Genomic DNA, 21499 nt, shown 5'->3' with positions numbered 1-21499 from the left:
CCTGGACTGGCATAATCAGTCAGCGTTGCCTTATTTCATTCCACTCCTAGGCCCCAGCTCTCTGTTTACCACAAATAGGTAGGCTTGCCAAAGCAAGGAAGGGAGGCTCTAATACAAGACCAGGGGCTCAATTATGAGGAGTCTACATTACTAACTCTAGGAGCAAAGATGAAACAGTGTACAGAACATGGATGAAAAGAAAAACACATCACAATACAAATAAACTGCAGTCAGCAGTCTAGTGTCCTGTTGGCTTCATTACCAAAACACTAATAAGTAGCCATCTTTAAGTATTACCATCCCTGCAGAGCACCAATCCTCCACTTCTGTGTTGCTCTGGCAGAGAAGTATTATGTGCAGACTATCCAGTTTTAGGTTTAAACATATAATAACTGATAAAACCTCACAGAAAGGGAAACCGTCCCCATCATTGTAAACATATTAACACTGATAGGAAAGGAAAGTGAGGGTGAATGAGTCATTTTTAGATCTCGCCTAGGCAGCGCTCGTGCTGGGACTTCGAGACATGCTGTATTCAGGATATGGGAATAAAGCTCCGCCTACTTTCCGCCCATCTTTTTAATGGGATCCTGTCCCTGTCCTTTGTAAATGTGGCTTTTCATTGGTGATTAGGCTTAGTAGTCCCTCTTTAGCACCACTTTGTCTCTTCTTGTAACCTCCCCTGAGGACAACCCTGTTACATGTGTTATTACGCCCTGGGTTTTAATTACAGCCTCAAGGCACTATTTTCTTAAAGACCTTCAGACAGGACACTCACTTGGCCCTAAACTAGGTTGGCAGGGGTTACTTTACTCGCTAGCACATATCAAATTTATATTAGACCCTCTATAAATTTCCCTTCATCAGCTCCACAAAGAGTACAACCTTGTCCGGAATTAATATAAGAATTCTTTTGTCACATTTCAAAGCTACTAATTGTACATATGGACATAGCTATTTGAATGTACAAGTGGTACTGTCCTTGATGCAGTGTGTAGGGTGGATGTCCCATATCTTCCACAGGGTGCAGTAACATATGTGACCAAAAGTTTATGATGCTCACTAGGGACCTCTAGGATCAGCTTCCGGTACTGCACCTAGACATGCAGTGTTGGTGCCTTGCTCACTCGGGACCTCTAGAAGCAGCATGTGGTACTGCACCTAGACAAGCAGTGCTGGTGCCTTGCTCACTAGGGAACTCTAGGAGCAGCTTGTGGTACTGCACCTAGACATACAGTGCTGGTACCTTGCTCACTCGGGACCTCTAGAAGCAGCTTGTGGTACTGCACCTAGACAAGCAGTGCCGGTGCCTTGCTCACTAGGGACCTCTAGGTGCAGCATGCGGTACTGCACCTAGACAAGCAGTGCTGGTGCCTTGCTCACTAGGGAACTCTAGGAGCAGCTTGTGGTACTGCACATAGACATGCAGTGCTGGTGCCTTGCTCACTAGGGACCTCTAGGAGCAGCTTGCGGTACTGCACCTAGACAAGCAGTGCTGGTGCCTTGCTCACTCGGGACCTCTAGGTGCAGCATGCGGTACTGCACCTAGACAAGCAGTGCTGGTGCCTTGCTCACTAGGGACCTCTAGGAGCAGCTTGTGGTACTGCACCTAGACATGCAGTGCTGGTGCCTTGCTCACTCGGGACCTCTAGAAGCAGCTTGTGGTACTGCACCTAGACATACAGTGCTGGTACCTTGCTCACTCGGGACCTCTAGAAGCAGCTTGTGGTACTGCACCTAGACAAGCAGTGCCGGTGCCTTGCTCACTAGGGACCTCTAGGTGCAGCATGCGGTACTGCACCTAGACAAGCAGTGCTGGTGCCTTGCTCACTAGGGAACTCTAGGAGCAGCTTGTGGTACTGCACCTAGACATGCAGTGCTGGTGCCTTGCTCACTAGGGACCTCTAGGAGCAGCTTGTGGTACTGCACCTAGACAAGCAGTGCTGGTGCCTTGCTCACTCGGGACCTCTAGGAGCAGCTTGCGGTACTGCACCTAGACATGCAGTGCTGGTGCTTTTCTAACTAGGGACCTCTAGGAGCAGCTTGCGGTCCTGCACATAGACATGCAGTGCTGGTGCCTTGCTCACTAGGGACCTCTAGGAGCAGCTTGCGGTACTGCACCTAGACATGCAGTGCTGGTGCCTTGCTCACTAGGGACCTCTAGGAGCAACTTGCGGTACTGCACCTAGACATGCAGGGCTGGTGCCTTGCTCACTCAGGACCTCTAGGAGCAGCTTGCGGTACTGCTTCTAGACATGCAGTGCTGGGGCCTTGATCACTAGAGACCTCTAGAAGCAGCATGTGGTACTGCACCTAGACATGCAGTGCTGGTGCCTTGCTCACTAGGGACCTCTAGTAGCAGCTTGCGGTACTGCAACTAGAGAAGCAATGCTGGTACCTTGCTCACTAGGGACCTCTACGAGCAGCTTGCGGTACTGCATGTACATTTCCCTTCATCAGCTCCACAGAGTACAACCTAATCTGGAACTAATATCATAATAATAATACAGCCATTTATAGAGCGCGAACAGCTACCTCCAACAGAGGTGTCCCGGCACTATAGCAAAAGGTAGCACACGTGGGTCAAGCAAAATAGCCAATTGCCCATGAAGGGCTAGTCTAGGCTAAACAGTCATGTTTTTGCTGCTTTCCTGAATTGAGCTTCGGAGACAATCTGGCGAAAAGCATTAGGCAGTGAGTTCCAGAACATGGACACTCCGACAGTGAAAGATCTGCCACCCATCCGCGCTTTCCAAACACGTGGGGTGCAAAGCAGGTTCTGAGAATTAGACCTCAATGCACAAGTCTGCTGGTAGGCGAAAGTCGTCGTTTCAGGTAGCTGGGGCAAATACCATGGATAGACCGGAAGGCTAGGGTTAAGGCCTTAAATTGGATTTGTTTAGCCACCCTCAACCAGTGCAATTCCCTGATATGCGGAAAGATGTGATGACGAAATAAAACACGTCTAATCAGTCTCGCAGCCGCATTTTGAACCATCTGAACCATTTGATAATTCTTTTGTCACATTTCAAAGCTATTAATTGTATATCTGGACATAGCTATTTTAATGTACTTGTGGTACTGTCTTGCATGCAATGCATTATGGGTAGGGTGGATTTACCAGATCTTCCGCAAGGTGCAGTAACATATGTGACCAAAAGTTTATAATGCTCACTAGGGACCTCTAGGAGCAGCTTGTGGTACTGCACCTAGATAAGCAGTGCTGGTGCCTTGCTCACTAGGGACCTCTAGGAGCAGCTTGTGGTACTGCACCTAGACAAGCAGTGCTGGTGCCTTGCTCACTAGGGAACTCTAGGAGCAGCTTGCGGTACTGCACCTAGACATGCAGTGCTGGTGCCTTGCTCACTAGGGACCTCTAGGAGCAGCTAGCGGTACTGCACCGCTCCCTTCTATGGATGTCATTGTTACACTGCACCTTGTGGTGTCATTACCTCTATACCTCTCCCTCCTAAGGATGATATTGTTACACAGATATCCAACCCGTCTTAGGGTGTCGTCATTACAGATATCCTGATCTCCTACTTGGGTGTTACATGTACACCTATCCTGCTCTCCGTTTATGAAACAATGGGGCACAATGACAGACACGTCCACCCCATCTCTTCAGGTCTTCTTACCTGGCGTCATGTACTTCATCTCTCTGGGGTATTTTCGGCAGACGCTATTGTAGTTGGTGCAGATGTAGTGCAGGCACCAATCTGCCAGCTGCTTGGCATTATGGAACTGGAAGGGAGAAAGAGGCCAAGAATCAGCAGGGTACCCTAAGCACAGCCACCCAACACATCATGCCTCTCCACAAGGTCTCTCCTTACCTATCACTCCATTTACCCACCACCCATCCCACCATCTCACCCATCACTCCACCTCACCCGCCACCCATCACTCCACCTCACCCGCCACCCATCACTCCACCTCACCCGCCACCCATCACTCCACCTCACCCGCCACCCATCACTCCACCTCACCCGCCACCCATCACTCCACCTCACCCGCCACCCATCACTCCACCTCACCCGCCACCCATCACTCCACCTCACCCGCCACCCATCACTCCATCTCACCCGCCACCCATCACTCCATCTCACCCGCCACACATCACTCCATCTCACCCGCCACCCTTCACTTCATCTCACCCGCCACCCATCACTCCATCTCACCCGCCATCCATCACTCCATCTCACTCGCCATCCATCACTCCATCTCACCCGCCATCCATCACTCCATCTCACCCGCCACCCATCACTCCATCTCACCCGCCACCCATCACTTCATCTCACCCGCCACCCATCACTTCATCTCACCCGCCACCCATCACTCCATCTCACCCGCCATCCATCACTCCATCTCACTCGCCATCCATCACTCCATCTCACCCGCCATCCATCACTCCATTTCACAGTTATCACCCAGACTCGTACTCCATGCAGTGCAGGTATCAACCAGACTCTATTCCATGGAAAAGCAGGTATCAGCCAAACTATAACCCAAGGGACTGCAGGCATCACCCAGACTCTAACCCAAGGGACTGCAGGCATCACCCAGACTCTAACCCAAGGGACTGCAGGTATCACCCCGACGCTAACCCAAGGGACTGCAGGCATCACCCAGACTCTAACCCAAGGGAATGTAGGTATCGCCCAGACTCTAACCCAAGACACTGCAGGTATCACCCAGACTCCTACTCCATGGACTGCAGGTATCACCGAAACTCTAACCCAAGACAGTACTGGTATCACCCAGACTCTTACTCCATGCAGTGCAGATATCACTCAGAGTCTAACCCAAGGGACTGTAGGTATCGTCCAGACTCTAACCCAAGACACTGCAGGTATCACATAGACTCTAACCCAAGGGACTTCAGGTATCACCCAGACTCCTACTCAATGCACTGCAGGGATCACCCAGACTGCTACTCCATGCAGTGCAGGTATCACCCAGGCTCTAACCAAAGGGGCAACAGGAATCACCTAGAGTCTAACCCAAGAGACTGCAGGTATCACCCAGACTCCTACTCCATGAACTGCAGGTATCACCCAGATTACTACTCCATAGACTGCAGGTATCACATAGACTATAACCCAAGACAATGCTGGTATGACCCAGACTCCTACTCCATGCACTGCAGGTATGACCCAGACTCCTACTCCATGCACTGCAGGTATCACCCAGACTCCAGCTCCAGGCACTGCAGGTATCACCCAGACTCCAGCTCCATGCACTGCAGGTATCACCCAGACTCCTGCTCCAGGCACTGCAGGTATCACCCAGACTAACCCAAGGGACTGCAGGTATCACCCAGATTCTAACCCAAGACACTGCAGGGTATCACCCAGACTCTAACCAAAGGGACTGCAGGTATCACCCAGACTCCTACTCCATGCACTGCAGGTATCACCCAGAATCCAGCTCCAGGCACTGCAATTATCAACGATCAATGTTTATTCAAGTTCCATGTCTGTATGGACTCTTAGTACGACCCACACCCTGCTCAAGTGTATTTATCTCCAAAGTGCCTAGTCGCCGCACTCACTGAGACAACCCTGCACCAATGGCTTTGGCTCACCAGCCTACACAGTGCACTTGGTGAGACAGTCGGACACTGGACGTACCACACCGGGGAAGACAGGCCAACCTAACATTCCACCACTGGTCTGTCAAAATGAACTGTACATACTACACATAAGGGGACATCCCACACTAACATCTCATTTCTGGTCCCTCTCAGTGCGCAGAGTGAGACAGCCCGCTCTAACGTCCCATCTCTGGTCCCTCTCAGTGCGCAGAGTGAGACAACCCACTCTAACGTCCCATCTCTGACCCCTCTCAGTGCGCAGAGTGAGACAACCCACTCTAACGCCCCATCTCTGACCCCTCTCAGTGCGCAGTGAGACAACCCACTCTAACGTCCCATCTCTGACCCCTCTCAGTGCGCAGTGAGACAACCCACTCTAACGTCTCATCTTTGACCCCTCTCAGTGCGCAGTGAGACAACCCACTCGAACGTCCCATCTCTGACCCCTCTCAGTGAGCAGTGAGACAACCCACTCTAACGTCCCATCTCTGACCCCTCTCAGTGCGCAGAGCGAGACAGCCCGCTCTAACGTCCCATCTCTGGTCCCTCTCAGTGCGCAGAGTGAGACAACCCACTCCAACGTCCCATCTCTGGTCCCTCTCAGTGCGCAGAGTGAGACAACCCACTCTAACGTCCCATCTCTGATCCCTCTCAGTGCGCAGAGTGAGACAACCCACTCTAACGTCCCATCTCTGGTCCCTCTCAGTGCGCAGTGAGACACAGCAGGCTAAGAAGCCATAAAGGACAGAGGTCCAGGGGCCGTATTATACAAAGTGCTCCGGGGGCGCAACGGGCATGTGCACCCACTTTGCGCACCCCGGGGAACTTTGGTATTATATATAGGGCCGCAGATGATTATACAGCCCTTTCTGTAATTCAGATAGCACTGGGGCACATGAAGTGCCAGCGCTATCACTAGAGGGTGTTCCCTCATTAGCATGGGGGCATGGCCCCATGCAAATATGGGAACCTCTTTGCCTCTGTGCAGTATTATAGACACGGGCGCAGAGGCAAAGTAGTTGTCAGGATATGCACTGACAGCGTGCCACCACCAAGGTGGCGCACTTTCAGTGCGCCACCTGATGGCAGCCCTCTAAAGAGGGGAGAAGGGGGTTCTATGGACCCCCAGACATCCCCTTGCAGGCAGGTGTAGTCACTCACTGCCCCTGCCTGCAAGAAGTGCATGTTGGCTGACGCCTACACAGCGAAACACGGACCAGCCTGAAGCAGCCACTCAGTATTCCACTTGAATGCACTGCCCTCAGGGCAGCACAACTTTGCTACTGCCCTGGGGGCAGCACATTCAACATAATACAGTACACTCTTCGTGTTAGCACAGAGTGCAGTGGTGACAAGGAGAGTGCGCCGTATTGTATAATAAGGCCCCAGGTCTACATCCAGGCCTGCGCAGCAGGCAGCTACGAAGGTATAACAGGGGTTAAGAAGCCATAAAAGCCAGAGGTCCAGGTGTTCACGCAGGCCTGTGCAGCAGGCTGCTGCGAACGCATAACAGGGTGTAAGAAGCCACCCAGAGCAGAGGTCCAGGTGTACACGCAGCTCTGCGCATCAGGCAGCTGCGAAGGTATAAGAGGGTTTAAGAAGCCATAAAAGCCATAGGTCCAGGTGTACACGCAGGCCTGCGCAGCAGGCAGCTGCAAAGGTATAAGAGGGTTTAAGAAGCCATAAAAGCCATAGGTCCAGGTGTACACGCAGGCCTGCGCAGCAGGCAGCTGCGAAGGTATAAGAGGGTTTAAGAAGCCATAAAAGCCATAGGTCCAGGTGTATGCAGGAGCCTGCACAGCAGGCAGCTGCAAAGGTATAAGAGGGTTTAAGAAGCCATAAAAGCCAGAGGTCCAGGTGTACACGCAGGCCTGCGCAGCAGGCAGCTGCGAAGGTATAAGAGGGTTTAAGAAGCCATAAAAGCCAGAGGTCCAGGTGTACACGCAGGCCTGCGCATCAGGCAGCTGCGAAGGTATAAGAGGGTTTAAGAAGCCATAAAAGCCAGAGGTCCAGGTGTACACGCAAGCCTGCACAGCAGGCAGCTGCAAAGGTATAAGAGGGTTTAAGAAGCCATAAAAGGCATAGGTCCAGGTGTACACGCAGCTCTGCGCATCAGGCAGCTGCGAAGGTATAACAGGGGTTAAGAAGCCATAAAAGCCAGAGGTCCAGGTGTACACGCAGCTCTGCACATCAGGCAGCTGCGAAGGTATAAGAGGGTTTAAGAAGCCATAAAAGCCAGAGGTCCAGGTGTACACGCAAGCCTGCACAGCAGGCAGCTGCAAAGGTATAAGAGGGTTTAAGAAGCCATAAAAGCCAGAGGTCCAGGTGTACACGCAGGCCTGCGCAGCAGGCAGCTGCGAAGGTATAAGAGGGTTTAAGAAGCCATAAAAGCCAGAGGTCCAGGTGTACACGCAGGCCTGCGCATCAGGCAGCTGCGAAGGTATAAGAGGGTTTAAGAAGCCATAAAAGCCAGAGGTCCAGGTGTACACGCAAGCCTGCACAGCAGGCAGCTGCAAAGGTATAAGAGGGTTTAAGAAGCCATAAAAGGCATAGGTCCAGGTGTACACGCAGCTCTGCGCATCAGGCAGCTGCGAAGGTATAACAGGGGTTAAGAAGCCATAAAAGCCAGAGGTCCAGGTGTACACGCAGCTCTGCGCATCAGGCAGCTGCGAAGGTATAAGAGGGTTTAAGAAGCCATAAAAGGCATAGGTCCAGGTGTACACGCAGGCCTGCGCACCAGGCAGCTGCGAAGGTATAAGAGGGTTTAAGAAGCCATAAAAGCCAGAGGTCCAGGTGTACACGCAGCTCTGCGCAGCAGGCAGCTGCGAACGCATAACAGGGTGTAAGAAGCCACCCAGAGCAGAGGTCCAGGTGTACACGCAGGCCTGTGCAGCAGGCAGCTGCGAACGCATAACAGGGTGTAAGAAGCCACCCAGAGCAGAGGTCCAGGTGTACACGCAGCTCTGCGCATCAGGCAGCTGCGAAGGTATAAGAGGGTTTAAGAAGCCATAAAAGCCAGAGGTCCAGGTGTACACGCAGGCCTGTGCAGCAGGCAGCTGCGAACACATAACAGGGGGTTAAGAAGCCATAAAAGCCAGAGGTCCAGGTGTACACGCAGGCCTGCGCAACAGGCAGCTACAAAGGTATAACAGGGGTTAAGAAGCCATAAAAGCCAGAGGTCCAGGTGTACACGCAGGCCTGCGCATCAGGCAGCTACAAAGGTATAACAGGGGTTAAGAAGCCATAAAAGCCAGAGGTCCAGGTGTACACGCAGCTCTGCGCAGCAGGCAGCTACGAAGGTATAAGAGGGTTTAAGAAGCCATAAAAGCCAGAGGTCCAGGTGTACACGCAGCTCTGCGCAGCAGGCAGCTGCGAACGCATAACAGGGTGTAAGAAGCCACCCAGAGCAGAGGTCCAGGTGTACACGCAGGCCTGCGCAGCAGGCAGCTGCAAAGGTATAACAGGGGTTAAGAAGCCATAAAAGCCAGAGGTCCAGGTGTACACGCAGGCCTGCGCATCAGGCAGCTGCGAAGGTATAAGAGGGTTTAAGAAGCCATAAAAGCCAGAGGTCCAGGTGTACACGCAGGCCTGCGCATCAGGCAGCTGCGAAGGTATAAGAGGGTTTAAGAAGCCATAAAAGCCAGAGGTCCAGGTGTACACGCAAGCCTGCACAGCAGGCAGCTGCAAAGGTATAAGAGGGTTTAAGAAGCCATAAAAGGCATAGGTCCAGGTGTACACGCAGGCCTGCGCATCAGGCAGCTGCGAAGGTATAACAGGGGTTAAGAAGCCATAAAAGCCAGAGGTCCAGGTGTACACGCAGCTCTGCGCATCAGGCAGCTGCGAAGGTATAAGAGGGTTTAAGAAGCCATAAAAGCCAGAGGTCCAGGTGTACACGCAGCTCTGCGCATCAGGCAGCTGCGAAGGTATAAGAGGGTTTAAGAAGCCATAAAAGCCAGAGGTCCAGGTGTACACGCAGCTCTGCGCATCAGGCAGCTGCGAAGGTATAAGAGGGTTTAAGAAGCCATAAAAGCCAGAGGTCCAGGTGTACACGCAAGCCTGCACAGCAGGCAGCTGCAAAGGTATAAGAGGGTTCAAGAAGCCATAAAAGCCAGAGGTCCAGGTGTACACGCAGGCCTGCGCAGCAGGCAGCTGCAAAGGTATAAGAGGGTTTAAGAAGCCATAAAAGGCATAGGTCCAGGTGTACACGCAGGCCTGCGCAGCAGGCAGCTGCAAAGGTATAAGAGGGTTTAAGAAGCCATAAAAGGCATAGGTCCAGGTGTACACGCAGGCCTGCGCATCAGGCAGCTGCGAAGGTATAAGAGGGTTTAAGAAGCCATAAAAGCCAGAGGTCCAGGTGTACACGCAAGCCTGCACAGCAGGCAGCTGCAAAGGTATAAGAGGGTTTAAGAAGCCATAAAAGCCAGAGGTCCAGGTGTACACGCAGGCCTGCGCAGCAGGCAGCTGCAAAGGTATAAGAGGGTTTAAGAAGCCATAAAAGGCATAGGTCCAGGTGTACACGCAGGCCTGCGCAGCAGGCAGCTGCAAAGGTATAAGAGGGTTTAAGAAGCCATAAAAGCCAGATGTCCAGGTGTATGCAGGAGCCTGCGCAGCAGGCACCTGCGAACACATAACAGGGTGTAAGAAGCCACACAGAGCAGAGGTCCAGGTGTACACGCAGGCCGCACATGCACTAGACACTTTTACACTTCACGGACACATTGGACCCTGGCCTGATTACAAAAGGCACTTTACTGTTTTACTGCAGTCTTGTTACAGCAAGGACATCATCTCTGGCCTGCCTCGTGCACGTATGTAAGCCATTGCAGAAGCCTGAAAGCAGCTCATGAGAGACCTAATGCTCCCTTTCAATCAGAAAAGGGAGGGGCCTTAATGAACAAGTTACTTTCCTTTGGTAACGATATATCTGTAAGAGACATACATTAGTTATGGATTCCTCACCTTAGATTTACCCCCAGGCGTCAGACTGGATCTGAGAATTTTTCTTTAGCAGTACCTCTGTGCGTCGATAGGTGGTGTTGGTCGACTCCGCGTTCGTCGTTGGCGCCGTGGTTGCCGGAATGACGTTGCGGTATCTACTTAGACGCCTCCCCTGCGCGCTGACATCAGTTCTTCACACGACATTCCATGGCAGAAGCGCAGAACCATGCAAGGTACTGACCACTGGTGCATGAAAAGTAGGGCCCTGAAAAGGCAGTCCCTTACCCGTAGAAGTCAGTTCGCAGAACGGGGAGGATGGGTGGGGTGGTGTGGAACACATAACTAATATATGTCTCTTAAAGATATATCATTATCGAAGTTAAGTAACTTGTTCATCTGAAAGAGACTATTAGTTAAGGATGCCTCACCTTAGAATAGATACCCCAGCAATACCAACCCCAGAGGAGGGTCTTCAAACTAAGTTCACACCAGAAAGTCCTGGAGAACTTAACAGCCAAAGAAGCCATCTCTCCAGACTCGGCGGTCCAGGCAGTAGAAAACGTGTGCAATGATGCCCACGCAGCTGCCTGGCAGATGTCATGAAGGGGGACTCCACGCGCCAAAGCAGTAGAGGCTGCCGTCGCCCTGGAGAAATGGGTGCGCAACCCCACTGGAGGTTCTTTTTTCTCTAAGGAATAGCAAATTTTGATGCAAAGAATGACCCATAGAGAGATGGTCCGTTTTTGCACGGTCCAACCTTTCTTGGCGCCCACATAGCCAACAAAGAGCTGGTCATCCACCCGGAATTGCTTTGGGCTTTCCAGATAGAATGAAAGCGCACGTTTTGGATCCAGACGGTGGAGCCTCTCTTTCTCTTTAGAAGGATACGTGGGCAGGAAGGTGGGCACTGTGATGGTCTGTCCTATGTGGAAAGAAGTAACCACTTTGGGAAAGAAAGAAGGCCTACAGCGAAGGACAACCTTGTCCGGATGAACAGCCAGGAAAGGAGGTTTGGAAGAAAGAGCCTGAAGCTCACTCATCCTGCGAGCAGTGGTGATGGCAATCAAAAAGGCAGTTTTAAGTGTCAGAAGTCTGAGAGGACAGTTATGTAGCGGCTCGAAAGGAGCGCACAACAGATAGGTCAGAACCAAGTTCAAGTCCCACTGGGGCATTACGAAAGGAATTGGGGGAAACAAGTGAGTAATGTCCTTAAAGAAGCGATTTACAATAGGGGACTTGAAAAGAGAAGGCTGGTCAGGAAGCCGCAGAAAGGCTGAAATGGCCAAGACACAGCTTTTTAGAGTGCCCAGAGCAGAGCCCTGCTGGGCCAAAGAAAGAATGAAGAGGAGAACCTCGGAAAGAGGGGCAGAAATGGGATTAATAGCCTTTGCTGTGCACCATGCCACAAACTTGTTCCATCTACAGGCGAATACCATTTTGGTGGAGGGACGTCTGGCTGCTAAGAAAGCGTTACAGACTTCAGGAGGAAGGTCGAAAGCTGTCAACTGCTGCCGCTCAATCTCCACGCAAGGAGGAAGAGGCTGGACAGGTTGGGGTGGAGGACCGTCCCCTGCTGCTGCGACAGAAGATCCTCCTGAAGAGGCAGTCGGATCGGAGGATGAATGGCCATGTACAAGAGCTCGGGATACCAGACTCTTCGTGTCCAGTCCGGAGCCACAAGAATGACTTGGGCCTGGTCGCTCTTGATCTTCTTCAGCACTATGGGCAGAAGTGGTATAGGCGGAAAGGCATACAACAGACCGTAACTTCACTCGCGACGAAAAGTGTCGACCTAGCGAGTGCTGCCTTGGAAACTCCAACACGCAGAACTGATGATATTGCGCATTCTCTTTGGTGGAGAATAGATCTAACCAACGCTCTCCCCACTGCTGAAAGAGACCTTGCACCACCTCTGAGGGAAGATGTCATTCGTGATCCATCATGAACCGGCGGCTGAGTTTGTCCGCCATAGCATTCAAAGAACCTGCCAGGTGTTGAACCACCAGGGACATGCTCCGATGATCCTGCCATTTCAAGAGACGAAGTGCCTCCTGACATAGGGTCCACGGCCCCACCCCGCCCTGTTTGTTGCAGTACCACATGGCGGTGGTGTTGTCCCTGAACACCTGCACTACTCTCCCTTTGACAGAAGGAAGGATTGCCTTCAGGGCAAGAAGGATTGCCCGAAGCTCCAGAAGGATGATGTGGAGTCTGGGCTCGGCCGGAGACCAGAGGCCTCTCATCTCCACCTCTTCCATGTGGCCGCCCCGACCCAGAAGTGATGCATCTTTTACCACTGTGAACTCTAGCTGGGGAAGGCAGAGGGACCTGCCGTTAACCCAATCCCAGTTCGTTAGCCACCACTGCAATTGATGTGCAGTGACCTCTGAGATCTGGATGCAATTGGAAAGATTCCCCGGATGCTGTGCCCACTGGAACTTCAGGTCCCACTGCAGAGCCCGCATATGCCACCTGGCATTGTCCACCAGCAGGACGCAGGAGGCCATGAGGTCCAGCAGCCTCAGGATCATTCTGACAGAAACCCGGGACAGAGGCTGTAAGATCGCAATCATCGCCCGAATATCCTGGACTCGCTGCTCGTTAGGATAAGCCCCAAACTACGCAGTGTCCAGAACCGCTCCGATGAAAAGGAGTGCCTGAGAGGGAATCAGGTACGACTTTGGCACGTTAATGGTGAACCCCAACGAATGCAGGAGGTCGGCCATCGTCTGGAGGTGGGAGATGACTGCCTGGGGCAATCCCGCCTTCAACAGCCAGTCATCGAGATAGGGGAAGACTGGAACCCCTGATCTGCACAGATGAGCTGCTACCACCGCAATCACCCGAGGGGCGCTGGTAAGGCCAATGGGAGCACGGTAAACTGAAAGTGCTTGTGGCCTACTGTGAACCGTAGGTAACGCCTATGAGCCGGCAGGACAGGGATGTGAAAATAGTCGTCCTGCAAGTCCAACACTACCATCCAGTCACCAGGGTTGAGGGCAGACAGGACCTGAGCCAATGTCAACATTTTGAACTTTTCCTTCCAGAGGACGCAGTTGACGTTCCTGATATCCAAAATAGAACGCAGGCCTCTGTCCTTCTTTGGCACCAGAAAGTAGTGGGAATAACAACAACAACCTACTTCTGGGGTAGGAACTCGCTCAATGGTTCCCTTGGCTAAGAGAGCTGTAACTTCCTGTTGGAGAAGGGCCAAGTGATCCTCCGACATGCGATGGGATTGAGGTGGCATGGATGGAGGTGTAGGCTCGAAGGGGAGGGAGTAGCCCCTTCGGACTATCTGCAAAACTCACCTGTCCGACATGATGTTGAGCCAGTGGGGGGAGGTGATGGCGAATCCTGCCGCCCACTGGCGAATGGTGGCCCTGAAAGGTTGGACTAGGAGGGCTTGGAGGCTGCTGCAGAGGGGGCACTGGTGGACTGGCCTGCCCGCTGGCCCTAAGACCCACGATGTGGGTCCCACGTCCCCGGCCATACAGAGGCTGAACAGCTTTCGCAGGCCAGTGGCTCTGGGCGGAACGCAGCGGGGCACCCCTTCTGTAGCCACGAAAGGGGCGAAAAGCAGACTGCACGGGGCGAGAGGTGGAAGGGAGGCCCAAGGACCTGGCCGTAGGCCTGGAGTCCTTAAAGTGCTCAAGCGTGTTGTCTGCTTTGTCGCCAAACAAGCGACGGCCATCAGAGGGCATGTCCAAAAGTGTAGCTTGGACATCACCCGAAAAACCAGTGGACCTCAGCCAGGCATAGCATCTCAGGGCTACTGACGTTGAAATCATCCTGCCCAGTGAGTCGGCGGTGTCCAGCCCACATATTATGGCGAACTTCGCTGCGTCTCTGCCTTCAGCAACTGTACGGAGAGCACGGCCCGGCCTCCTCCGGGCACTGTGGCAGCACCTGCGCGACTGTGTCCCACACCGAGTGGGAGTAACAGCCCAAGAGACATGCAGTGTTCACAGACTGCAGTCCTAAGCTTGAGGAAGAATACATCTACTTCCCAAGGTGGCCCACCTTCTTGGATTCCCTATCAGGAGGTGCGTTAGGGAATGCGCCCTTGGAAGTAGAGGCTTGGACCACCAAGCTCTCAGAGGTAGGGTGTTGGGAGAGGAAAATGGGGTCGGCCGGGCCGGGCGGTGGCATCGGGCAATCATTATATCCATAGGAGCCCCGTGTTTAGCTTAGACCAAGTGCCCAAAAGGATGTCTGTGAGGGACCTTATTTAACGGCAGCAGGGGCTCTGAAGAGGCCGCTGCCGGTTGAAGCACCTCAGTCAGGAGGTTAGTCCTAACCGCCACTGTAGGAAGCTCAAGGTTTAAGGCCTCTGCCGCCCTACGTAAATCCACTGCGTGCCATGCACCCTCGTCTGTAGCCACGGTAGGGGGAGAGAGCATGCCAAGGTCTGGAGAAGTGTCCAGACCACTGGCCTCACCCAACTTATCCCTCCAGTCCGGTTCTTCCAAATGGTCTGCCAAAGGGTCCCCAGACCCCCTCCCAGTCCTCCTCACCCTCCTCTGGTAGCCACTCAGGGCGATAGGGAACACCAGGGAAGAACAGGGGTACATTTTACCGGGCGAAGTCAGTCTGGCTCCTGGTCCACATCTAGGGGGAGGCTGGGGTCGACGTTGGCTGGGGACACAACCAGCGTCGGAGGGGGCGGAAGTGTAGCCACTGAATTCGGTGCCTGATGTTGACCAGCGCCGATCGGATCCAGGCCTGGATCCCTTGGGGGCCTGCGGTGCCAGAGCCCCCAGCAGAGTCCGCGGGGCCCGAAGGTACGCCGGCGGAGTCGGGCTTCCCAAAAATAGAGTGGAGGGCTTCGTAAAAGCTACGAAGTTGGGCTGGGGTCGCCCCGGGTCCCGGAAAGGGAGGGAAGCTCGTAGCCGACCCACAGGCTCTGCGGGTGGAGCCAGATGACTACCATCCGCATCCCGACTCGTGTCGGCCGACAGACGGGGAGAACGCGAAGAGCAACGGTGCTTCTTTGCCTTCTTTTTGTGCTTCGACTTACCTGAAGACAAAGACCTCGACGAGAAGTTGTGGTGATGGCTCTGTGAGCGGTCTCGCGACCTCCCTTTTGACCGGGATTTCGTGCAGCGCAGAGCGGACTGCCGGGGATCCAGAAGCTTTTGGGACCGCTCCCGCAAAGACTTCAGGGCCATGACCCGGCAGTCGGAGTACGACTTCGGGTCGTGGTCGAGCTCCAGGCACAAGAGGCACACATGATGGGGTCCCTCACCGACATCAGCTTGTTGCAGGAGCCACAAGGTTTGAAGCCGGTCTGCCGAGATGACATCCATGTGCAGCAGGAGTCGAAGGACTCAAAAAAAGAAGTTCACTAAAGTTGCAAAAAGAGAGTCAAATAGTGACTCGAGGTACCGCTCTCTACGGATATACGCTAGCTGGAGCGGAAAAAGAAAGAACTGACGTCAGCGCGCAGGGGCGGAGTCTAAGTAGATACCGCGACGTCATTCCAGCAACCACGATGCCAACGACGAATGCGGAGTTGACCGACGCCACCTACCGATGCGCAGGGGTACAGCTGAAGAAATATTCTCCGGATCCAGTCTGACGCCTGGGGGTAATTCTAAGGTGAGGAATCCATAACTAATAGTCTCTTTCAGATATCAAAATCTAACCCACAATCCAATTCATACCCTTTTTTTATTTGAAAGGTTTCATATAGCGCTAACAAGACCCGTCTGGGTAGAAGAGCGCTGTACAGCAAAGCAGGTAGGTTAAGGTGATACAGGAGAAAATAAAAGAAATAAGCGGATACAACAGATGCACACTGCAAACACCTCTTATTTCTACTGACACTCCGTCGCCTGCCCCCACTCTAGAAAGCATTGTTAAAGATACACCTGTTGGCACCCTGGGGCCTTTGGCACCCCAGGATGTGAACCTCAGTCCCCAGGCACACACACATCTTGCATGGGCTCCCTCTTCATCTGGGTTTGTCGATGGGCGGTGATGCTGGGGGCGTTAATGATGGTGGTGGCGGTAATGGTGGTGGTGATGGTAGAATGTAGATGTAGAATATGATCAGAGCAGTTAGACCCATCACTTACATCTGGGTTTTGGACGGTATTATGTCTGCATTTGAGATTACAAGGTCCTGAAAGTCACGTTCTCGAAGACATACTCGATGTTATATTGATCTCTTCACACAAGGGCGTGGGTGGGAGGTGTTGGTAGTGTGCATGTGGAATGAGATTATAGCACGCTGAGGCTTAAAGCACGGTCAGGTATGTCAAGTGGTACTGGGCCTAGGACTACATTATGTCTGCATTTGAGATTAGAAGGCTGTCAAAAGGGTGATGTGTTGAAATTGTTTAACAAAACTGTTAGCACTTGCAAAGGTTGCGAGTTCAGAGGTTGGAAAGCTGTCAGCTGAGAGTAGAAATTGAGTAGTGAGAAGGTCCACTCCTTCCTGAGCAAGGATTGTGTTCATGCCCCTCCCTTGGCAGAGACCTCGAGGCACTCACAGCGTGTGGTACAACTGCCTCCCTGCTGTGTCTTCCTGGGAGATGCTCCCTGCTGTTACCTCTGGTCCTAAACTGAAGCGTTCTTTTGGGACAGGACTACCAGACTTCTGTGGCCAGCAAGCAGAGGGTTGACTTGGAGCTGAGCTGAAGAGGCGAGCTTGGTCTTACAATATTGTGGTATCTGAGACTTCCCACATTGCATTTCCCCCTGTAGTACTTTGTAGGTGTTTGTCTAATGCGCTACGTGTCTTACCTGAGCCATGTCTAGGTAGATTAGCACCTGTCCATCGATGTCCACCCCCTGGACATAGGCCCTGAGGAGCTCGTCCACTGCGTGCTGCTCTGGAAAAGAAAATCAGGGTTAGGGCAGAAAGAAACCTATGGCCGCATCACAAGACAAGTGTGCCTGGTGCTACCACACGACCTAGACGGTCATTTAAGGCAGTGCTTGAGGAAAACACTTCTTACCACAGCAGAGGCTCGAGGTGGTAGTGTTTGACAAGAAGGTCTGTGCATATTTGATGTGTGGCATATGGTGGTGGCGGTGGTGGTCCATTCTCCTTTTTTGGGCTGCTATGCTTTCGTGCTGCATTATTGGAATGTGATGATGTTGTGTAGCACTGCAGTTGAGTGGCCTTCTGTTTTAACTCTTCTGTGGTGCAGCATGCTGTGTTATTACGTTGCTTTAAGTGTCTCATTGTATATTGTTCTGTTGTGCACTTTACAAACATCAACAAACCCTGCTATTTTCCAGTCCAAATGATACATGCATGGATAATCCTTTGACTTACGTGGGCCTGACCCCAACCCTAAGTCACAAGCCCACAGCTGAAGTTAAGGGACATGGCAGATGCAGCGCTCTCTTTAAAACCCCACAATGGATGGTGATTTCCAAATGCATCTTTATGCTAAAAATGATTTAAAAGATCGCCCAGTATCTTACACAGAATGCCCTCGAAACCGTTCAAATGGCTGTAGTCGTTTCTGGATTCCATTATTGCAACTCAGCCTATCTTGGTCTGACTGGCACGCTTACACCCAGACTACAAGTTATTCAAAACCAAGCAGCTTGCAAAATTCACCACCTCCCATGGAGTTCATGTTAGTTGAGTATTGAACGTCTTACACTGACTTCCTATAGAGCATTGTAGGAAGCTGGCTCTGTATACACTGTACCAAAGTGAGGTACAGTGTGCACAGAGTCCAGTGGAACCCCAAAGGTAGGCAGAGGTAAAATTAAATAGTACCTCACTCTGTATTTGTGGTAGTGTGGTCGAGCAGTAAGGCAGTATCAGAGGGCAGTGTTAAGCATTTGTTGCACTCACTCAGGTAGCAAATAATTCACACACTAAAAGACTGAACTGCAGACCAGTTGTTTTTGTATAAAAATATTATTTTAGTTATTTTATTTCCTAGAACCAAGCAAACCTGGCACAAGTAAGTAAGTAATTTGCAGTAAATGTAGTTTATAAACAGTTTGAATTGTAATTGTATATGCACTTTGTTTTGACTTCCAGGATGGTTGCAGATTAATGCAATACTTTGTAAATACAGTACACAGACTTGAATGGGATTTTCAGTAAAATACCAGGTAAATTACTTTTTAGATTACTTTGTTTACTCAGAGTAGTATACCTGGACTCTACTCTGGGACATTTCCTGTAAACAGGTAAGTAAAATCGTTTTGGTCAAATAGTACAATTTTAAAGAATTTCTTTAGAGTTTCAAACTCCACACTTGGAAACTTTTCAAAGAAAAACAGTCAATGTTATCCTTTGGAGGAAAATAAGTGTTATCGGTATTCGGTAGTGGGAGTTGAGGTTCTGGAGGTAGACTCAGGGGTCCACCATGGTCACGGATGCACTCTTGTTACGCCCTCAGCGGCACTAGGGCGGCCGGGTGCAGATTGCTGAGGCCCAATGTTATCCCATGGGGACAGGAGGCCTCCGGTTGGTGGCGGGGGAGAGAGGGCCTCCGTTTGGTGGCTGCTGGCCACAAGGTTGTGGGAGCCAAGCTCCTGGTGTTAGGCTCAGGGCAAAAGGGGATCCTGTTTATCACAAAAAGTGCACCCGCAGCGTCCCATGGGCGGTAGGGTGCAGGGTGCTGTTTTGGCATTGTGTGCCCTCTTGTTTTCAATGGGGATTTTCGGTTTTCAGCTTGCAGTCTCGGACCAGGAAGACTTCCGGGAGGAACCAACAGCTGGACAGGTAGGGTGGAGGTCTTGGAGACGTAGGTGCACCTCGGGTTCTCTTCTCCAGGGCGCAGTGTGGCTGGATGCAGGGGTGTCTTTTGAGGTCGGATTTAACATTAACGGGCCACTCGCGGTTGGGAGGGTCTTCGTGCAGAGGCTACAGGCAACTTTGGGGATTCCTGGAGGGGTCAACGCACAGTGGACTCGGACTCTGGAGTGCTGGGGGACCTTGCTGGGACCGGTGGGCCACTTGAACTCGGGCCATAGGCGACAGGTGCAGTGGTGGTTCCAGGCGTCAGGTTTCTTTTTCCTCAGCAGGCTCGGAGTCTTTGTTTGGTGTTTCTTCTGTAAAGAGCTGCTGTTCACAGGAGATCGTGTCTTTGTTGAAGGCAGACAGTCCTCCCAGGGGTTCTAGAGACTGCTGGCAGCAGGACAAGGCGATTTTTTGGCGCAGGATCTCTGGAAAATGCAGACCGGCCGGTAGGGCTGGGGACAAGTCAGTTGTTGTCTGCAGTCTCCTCTGCTGAGCATCTTCTTTAGTCCTTTTTCTTCTTAGGATGCGGGAATCTGCTTTCTTGGCTGCCCCCTAAATACTGTATTTAGGGGGTGTTTTAGGGGTCTCGAGGTCAGTAGCCAATGGGCTACTGACCTGAGGGAGTGAGCACAATCCCTAATCCTGATTGGGGAGTGCCTGCCATCTGCAAGATGGCAGGCACTGAAGAGTGGGCTTCACCTTGCCTCCCCCACCTGAGGGGTGGAGTTGGCCGAGGTGGGCACACCTTCTGGGCTGGCTAGTTTTTAGGTCGAGCCTGGAACAGCGCATGCGCTGTTGCTCGACTTTTAGTAAAGGGGATCTCGAATGTGCTACCCAGGCATTTGCTGGCTGGCTACAAGCTTGAGTGCACGCGCGGCCATCTGCCTTTCCTGCGTTTCCTTTGTTGTCATGGGTAATTAAGCGCCTCTCTCCGGGCACCCTTTCATGTCATAAAGCTGGCTCCTATCTTGACATAAATGGCAACATTAACGTAACGTTCGTAAAACCCAGAACCAATGTTTTAACATATAAAATGATTTACTTTTATCATGCTGATTAGTATTATATTAGCCAACAACATTAATTTAGTTGAAGGACACTGTTCTCCTAAGGACAACTGCTGTATTCTCCACATTCCAAGATGGCCGCCAAATGCTCATTTTTACCGAGGACATACCCATGCGAGCTAGGGCTGCTGATTCGTGTTCTGCTTTTATGACGCTGAACTGGAGGAGCATTTCAATATTTTTTACTTGACACTTATGAAAGGAGCAAGTACTGCACTTTCACCTGCTGCCGCGGTAGGAGTCCCCGAAGCAATACACTGCCCACCGCAGCAAAAAATGTTTACGCCGCGCTGCTGCCAACCACGGATCTGCTTCCGGACCTTTGAACAAACTCTTCCGGTGCTAGGGCTGGTACAGCAGCGAGTGTGCTAGACCTATTCCTACTATAAAAGACTGAACCGCTCCTGGTATACCATAGACATAAACATAGGACACTTTCTTTCGGAACTTTTCTAGAAATAAAGAAGGATATATTTCCCTTAGAATGACGACTTCTATCTAGTACAAGTAGTAATTCATTGTTAGATCTCCGAGATCCAATCTGAAAGGGGGAACATGTCAAATCGATATGTTTACCAAAGACAGGAAACGTGTAGTGAATTTGCTGGTTCATCATGCACATGGAAGAAGAACGCCAAAGCAGGGTTGTGAAAAGCGAGTGCTGACTTTATATGATTAACTAGGACGCCATGGAGCCCTTCAAAAAGGGCATTTCAACAGGCCGATATATTTTGCAGCAATAGGATGTATAAATATTTGCAAGCAGCTTGTTGTGTCTGCTGTTACTAGTTGTAGAAGTAGGTGCTAACCAAGAACAGTGGACGTTGCTTTTCAGGATGTAAAATGCACCAGACACCAATAACAGTAACAGTAAGGTTTCCATTATTTAGAAAAGAAAACATCAGTGTTCACAGTTGCAGCGATTAGGATTTGTTACAATCTTTCATGAAAGTAGTCTCGTTTAAAAAAAATAATTATTCTCTGTTCATAAGCTCAATATTGATAATGTTCTGATAACTCCTGGTACCATAACGTTGGACTTTCGAGTGGCTACAGGCAGCGACACTCGCAATATATTCTCCGAGTCCTGGAAGGCACGCTGTGGTACTACCGCTTCAGAATGGGGAGATGCGACGACAATATTGCCGCCATCTTACAGTTCCTAGTCACATGTATTAC

The 21499-nt window shown here is 51.5% G+C and overlaps 1 protein-coding gene across 1 annotated transcript in view; it reads right to left on the bottom strand.

Annotated features, from left to right (window-relative positions):
* The window catches only part of LOC146863513 (rho-related BTB domain-containing protein 2-like), a 708761-nt gene that overhangs the window by 22320 nt on the left and 664942 nt on the right, over nt 1-21499 (bottom strand). The window contains exons 8-9 of the mRNA XM_085642946.1: nt 17282-17370; nt 3639-3744 (exon numbers count right to left, since the gene is read on the bottom strand). Of these exons, the coding sequence (XP_085499072.1) occupies nt 3639-3744; nt 17282-17370 (195 nt within the window). The remainder of the gene's footprint in view (nt 1-3638; nt 3745-17281; nt 17371-21499) is intronic.

The sequence above is a fragment of the Triturus cristatus genome, chromosome 2_2, assembly GCF_964204655.1.
Source record: "Triturus cristatus chromosome 2_2, aTriCri1.1, whole genome shotgun sequence".
NCBI classification, from domain to species: Eukaryota; Metazoa; Chordata; class Amphibia; order Caudata; family Salamandridae; genus Triturus; species Triturus cristatus.
The sequence above is the reverse complement of the archived record's forward strand: the minus strand, read 5'-3'. Positions and strand labels throughout refer to the sequence as shown.